The 6,202-nt window shown below is 34.4% G+C and overlaps 2 protein-coding genes across 2 annotated transcripts; both read left to right on the plus strand.

Annotated features, from left to right (window-relative positions):
• Positions 1–297: 297 nt before the first annotated feature.
• LOC122724330 (class I heat shock protein-like) lies at positions 298–1,016 on the plus strand. Its single transcript, XM_043958805.1, has one exon. The coding sequence runs from the start codon at positions 458–460 to the stop codon at positions 869–871; it is 414 nt and encodes a 137-aa protein (XP_043814740.1). The 5' UTR covers positions 298–457; the 3' UTR covers positions 872–1,016.
• Positions 1,017–5,477: 4,461 nt separating this feature from the next.
• LOC110620636 (class I heat shock protein) lies at positions 5,478–6,202 on the plus strand. Its single transcript, XM_021764442.2, has one exon. The coding sequence runs from the start codon at positions 5,637–5,639 to the stop codon at positions 6,048–6,050; it is 414 nt and encodes a 137-aa protein (XP_021620134.1). The 5' UTR covers positions 5,478–5,636; the 3' UTR covers positions 6,051–6,202.

The following is a 6,202-nucleotide window of genomic DNA, read 5'->3' on the forward strand; positions in this document are numbered from 1 at the left end:
TCGATTCATGATCCAAACCATGGCTAGATCTAATCCGTCTTCAGTGGGAAAAATTCAGAAAACGGTGTTAATACGATCAACGATTAGCCCACAGTAGCAATTTGAGCAGCCCACATGAAAGGAAACTCAAATTTCTTGCAAACGAAATTGGTAAGTTCATGGGCTTGGTTGGAACCCTTGTTGCTTAGCTTGAGCAATGATCCTTCAGAAAGCCCAAACCGGTAATCTGAAACTTGAAAGCAACGCCGAGGAGCAAGTAGAAGATGGTGGAAGGCTAGAGATGAATCGTGTCATATCCAGACAGACCTAAAGAGAAGAACCCCGAAACTTCAAACACCAAATCCATTCCCTATAAATATTACCATCCAATCCTCTCAGCTTCATCACCGACCAAGTTCAAGTTTGCAATCACCTAAACACTCTCAAAGTTGCTTTCTTTTACATTCTTTGAGCGCAGATGTCTCTGATCCGATCCTTGTTTGCTACCCCATTCTCCACCGACGTGTACGGTTCGAACAACGAGATTTCCACATTCGCTAATGTAGAAGTTGATTGGAAGGAGACCCCAGAAGCCCATGTGTTCAAAGCTGATCTTCCAGGCCTAAAGAAAGAGGAAGTGAAAGTTGAGATTGAGGAAGGAAGGGTTCTTCAGATCAGCGGGGAGAGAAGTGTGGAGGACGAGGAGAAGAATGATAAGTGGCACCGCATGGAAAGGGGAAGAGGGAAGTTTGTGAGGAAATTCTGGTTACCGGAAAATGCTAAGGTTGATGAAGTGAAGGCTTCAATGGAGAATGGAGTGCTGACGGTGACCATTCCGAAGGCGGAGGAGAAGAAGCCTGAGGTCAAGGCTATTGAGATCACCGGAGCTTGAGTTGTGTATGTGAACAATTTTATGTTTTATGGTTGCTCTTGTTTTTTTTTTTTTTTCTTTTTTAAATTATTATTTTATATAAATGTGATGTCTTATATGTAGTTGTGGTGTTTTTAATAATAAAAATTGTTGCTCATATTTTTCTTAATTTATATTTCTATTTCATTCATATGACCTTTAAATATTAGTTAAATACTAGTATTTAAATAATTTAAAATATTAAATATTATTTTTAAAATTATTATGAATACGGTCATGATGCATAAATTTAGCGGTCACATTTGTCTTTTTATTTATTTCTGAATAAAATTTTTGTTTATCAAAATTAATTAATGTTGAATTCAGATAATTTTATTGATATTTTTTTATTCATCTTCAAATGGCTCTTTTTAAAAGAATGAAAATGGATTATGTGAATTGAGCAGAGGGTTTGAGTTTCAATAAAAAAAAATCAAATTAATGTACAAATATAAAATTAACAGGATAATAAAATTTAATGTCAGAAAATAAATAATAAATAAAATAAAATATTATTTAAAAAAAAAAGTTAAATCAGCAGGAAATATTTTGAAAACCAAGAAGTTGGCAATTTTGTTCGAAAGGTGAGATTTAAATTCTCGTTTTTTCCATTCTATATGGCATTCTTTCAACAAAGAAGGAAAATAGTAGATATATTATGTGATTTTGATGGGTTTGACATATTTGGCCTCATGATCTTCATTACATATGTTGTACTGTGTTGATCATTTGGTCACTTCACAGACCAATAATGTGCATGAGGTCATTAGTGTGGGGAATGAAGAGAACGAAAAAAATAAAAACACAATAAAAAAAATTATACTCACTAAAAAAAATATTAATTTTATTAAAATTAAAATTATTACAACAAAAAATAATATTACTCAAATATAAATATATTCTCATCCTACTTATTACCACCCACTTTTACTTCACTCTTATTTTTTTTACCGACTACTTTAGCTTGTTTGAGATATGCTTTGCTCATTTAATGCTCTCAAAATTGATGTTTTGCATCCTCCCACTTCAAATCTATTTATATAAAAAAAAGTGTACTTATTTTCAAAGTTTATGTAAGTTTCATTAATGTTCTACCACATTTGTTGATATTTGCTCTTTTTTTTTATTAATCATTATATTATTTTTTTTTAAATAGTAATCATTATATTCATTTGTATGTAAATAGTGATGATTTTAATACTCCATTTCATCACTAATTATATTTCTTTATAGTTGCCTTTGAGACCATATCGAGTAACTTCTAAAACTTTTATATTTTTGTATTAGATAAACCTTTGGTGAAAATGTTAACCAATTAATTTTTTTGTCTTCATTTTCATCACCTTGATCTTATCTTTTAACACTTCTTCTCTTATGAGGTGATAGTGCATCTCAACATACTTAGTTCTTACATGAAACACTGGATTTTCAACTAGACTGATTGCTGACAAATTATCACAATACAATGGTATTGGATAATTAATTTTTTGATGCAAGTCCTTCAATTATTGTACCTACTAAGTACTTTCTTGCGCTGCCATTGTTACTGCTTGATATTCTGCTTCTGTGGTTGAGAGTGACACGGTTGATTGTCTCTTACTACACTAAGTAACTGCTTCAGAATCCAGACTAAATATGTAGCTTGTAGTTGATCTTCTTGTATCACAGTCACCAGCATAATCAGCATTACAATAACCTTCTAATTTGCAGTAAACTTTGCTTTTATAAAATAACCTGAGATCAAGTATTCCTCTGATGTATCTCAAAATTCTTTTAACTGCTTTCAAGTGAGGCTTTTTCGGATTTTGCATGAAGCGGCTTGCTACTCTAACTGCAAATGCAATATCTGGTCTTGTCAATGTCAGATAGATTAAACTTCCAATTGTTTGTACATTTTTTAATCTTCCAAATCTTTGCCTTCGGAGATACTTAGCTTGGAGTTGACCTCTATTAGAAGAGCAAGAGGTTTGTAATTAAGCATTCCATGCTTCTGAAGTAAATTGTTTGTATATTTTTGCTGACATATGAACATTCTCTCCTTTGTGCGTTCTACTTCTAGTCCAAGAAAGTAATTTAATTCTCTAAGCTCTTTCATTTAGAAGCGAATTGATAAATTCTTCTTTGTTTGTTGGATCTATTTCTCATCATCTCCAGTAATAATGAGATCATCAACATAAAAAAAAAATGACTACTAGCTTTTCTTCTTAAACTTTGACAAACAAACTAGAATTTGCTAATACAATTGTATAACCACTACGAACAAGAAACTCAACAATTTTTCCATACCAAGCCCTTGGAGCTTGTTTGAGTCTATATAGTACCTTCTTCAACTTACAGACATGTTGAGGATATAGCTTGCTTTCGAACCTTTGCTGTTGCTCCATGTAAACTTAATGATCCAATTCTCCATTCAGAAAAATATTTTTCACATCTATCTACCACATATTTTGCGATTTTGATGCTGCAAGTGTCAATAAAATACGAACAGTTGCAATCTTGGCCACTGGACTAAACGTCTCATCATATCTAGTCTGTATTATCGTGAAAATCCCCAAGTTAGAAATTGAGCTTTGTATCTTTCGATTGATCTATCTAGCAGGGTCTTGATCTTGTACACCCATTTGCATGATGGGCTTTGTCTTTTGGCTTTGGAACTAGGTCTCATGTTTAATTTTCTTCTAAAACTTTAACTTCTTTCCATCATGGCTTGTATCCATTTAGCTTTTTGGGAAGTGTAACGACCCGAAAATCGGACCGCTACCGGCGCTAGGATCCAGATCGGCTTAAGGCCGCCGGGACCCGTAGCAAGCCTGACATATAACCTGTAAACCTGTATAATCCCATACATGATCAACAACATACATAAAATTAAAACTTTTCTTTCCATGAACATCAACCAAACTCAACCTGTGCATAAACATTAACATAACATTGATCCCTCTGTGGGATCTCATCAGTGCCCCCAATGGGTGGCATAACATATGCTGAGTTGGTTTACCTAAACATCATAAAAATCTCTACGATCATGTAATTAAAAAGGGATAACAACTATCTATGGTCAATCACACCTCTAACATCCATATACATCATCTCATTACATAACTATACTGATTAAGACATTACATTACAATTCGATCATGTCCGTTGCTAGCTATTACATAAACATGACTTCTTTACTCTATCCGACATGGCACTATTTGGAGCCTGCCATATCCCATTTTGATTGGTCCTTTAGCGACCTTTTCTCCTAAATCTTCCTCCAGTTGCCTGTTATGCTGTTCTGAGTTTGGGCCATGGCACCATTGTGGAGAAGCTGCGCTTGGTGTTCTTTGTTTTTAAGTTGCTTCTTCTTACTTTGCTTCATTGGGTTCTAGCAATTTGGGGCGGCGCAACTGACCAGTAGCGACATTTCTTTTCCTTGTATTACCAGTTGGATTAGGGTTAGGTTTGGGTTCCGGTTTCGATTGGGAGCCCTAGACCACTTGTGTTTTGGTTGTTGGTGTTGATATACTTGGGCTTAGGCCCATCTTTTATGCAATACTGCATAAAAACCTTTACATTTGAGAATGAAAATATAATGTGTGATGTAATAAATGATATGCATAAAATGATATATAACTATACATCTATCTATAATTCTTCTGGATATCACTTTTTAAGCTTTGAACAGCATATGAAAAGTGTATTGTTAAAGACATTTACAGGCTTAATTTGATGAGTGGTAAACTTATTTGAATAAATATGAGAGGTCAATCTCCGTGCTCCATCTCTATTTTGAAATTTTAATTGCTTTTTAATTTTTCAATTAGTTTTAGACATGGATTGATTTTAGTTTGACTTCAATTATAAGCTTTAGGGTTTGAGCCGATTTTAATTTAAAATAATTTCCTTTTAAAGTAGTTTAATTCAATTTAAGTTTGATTTTAATTTTAATTTTAATTTCACCTTATTAAAATTTTCAAAATTAATATTTCATATATTACAACATATAGATTTGTAAAATATAAAATTATAAACATTTTTTTTGAAATGAATAGCCATTTATAATCTTTTAAATTTATTCAGATGCACCTATTATTTATTTTGTTTATAATGTAAAAAATTAAAGGAGATTAATCAGTTTTAGTTTGAAACTATAAGTTCAAACCGATGAGTTTAAGCTATTCTGGTTCAAGTTTAAGAAAGAGACCGAGCTCGTCTCCTTGTATCTTGTTCGTCCACTCCAGTTTAATTAAAGATTGAAACAGTTGATTTGCTCTAATCTCGAGGTTCATCCAGGCCAATCCAAGTTCGATTCATGATCCAAACCATGGCTAGATCTAATCCGTCTTCAGTGGGAAAAATTCAGAAAACGGTGTTAATACGATCAACGATTAGCCCACAGTAGCAATTTGAGCAGCCCACATGAAAGGAAACTCAAATTTCTTGCAAACGAAATTGGTAAGTTCATGGGCTTGGTTGGAACCCTTGTTGCTTAGCTTGAGCAATGATCCTTCAGAAAGCCCAAACCGGTAATCTGAAACTTGAAAGCAACGCCGAGGAGCAAGTAGAAGATGGTGGAAGGCTAGAGATGAATCGTGTCATATCCAGACAGACCTAAAGAGAAGAACCCCGAAACTTCAAACACCAAATCCATTCCCTATAAATATTACCATCCAATCCTCTCAGCTTCATCACCGACCAAGTTCAAGTTTGCAATCACCTAAACACTCTCAAAGTTGCTTTCTTTTACATTCTTTGAGCGCAGATGTCTCTGATCCGATCCTTGTTTGCTACCCCATTCTCCACCGACGTGTACGGTTCGAACAACGAGATTTCCACATTCGCTAATGTAGAAGTTGATTGGAAGGAGACCCCAGAAGCCCATGTGTTCAAAGCTGATCTTCCAGGCCTAAAGAAAGAGGAAGTGAAAGTTGAGATTGAGGAAGGAAGGGTTCTTCAGATCAGCGGGGAGAGAAGTGTGGAGGACGAGGAGAAGAATGATAAGTGGCACCGCATGGAAAGGGGAAGAGGGAAGTTTGTGAGGAAATTCTGGTTACCGGAAAATGCTAAGGTTGATGAAGTGAAGGCTTCAATGGAGAATGGAGTGCTGACGGTGACCATTCCGAAGGCGGAGGAGAAGAAGCCTGAGGTCAAGGCTATTGAGATCACCGGAGCTTGAGTTGTGTATGTGAAGTATTTTATAGTTCCCGTGTTATGATGTTGCGTTTTATGGTTGCTCTTTTTTTTTTTTTTTTTTTTTAATTTTAAATCAATGTTTTATATGTATTTGTGGTGTTTTGGTTAATAAAAATTGTGCTCATATTTTCTTAA

Source organism: Manihot esculenta, chromosome 8, assembly GCF_001659605.2.
Source record: "Manihot esculenta cultivar AM560-2 chromosome 8, M.esculenta_v8, whole genome shotgun sequence".
Taxonomy (NCBI): domain Eukaryota; kingdom Viridiplantae; phylum Streptophyta; class Magnoliopsida; order Malpighiales; family Euphorbiaceae; genus Manihot; species Manihot esculenta.

Coding starts and splice junctions, on each gene's coding strand:
- LOC122724330 (XM_043958805.1), top strand. CDS start 458: ATGTCTCTGATCCGATCCTTGTTTGCTACCCCATTCTCCACCGACGTG.
- LOC110620636 (XM_021764442.2), top strand. CDS start 5,637: ATGTCTCTGATCCGATCCTTGTTTGCTACCCCATTCTCCACCGACGTG.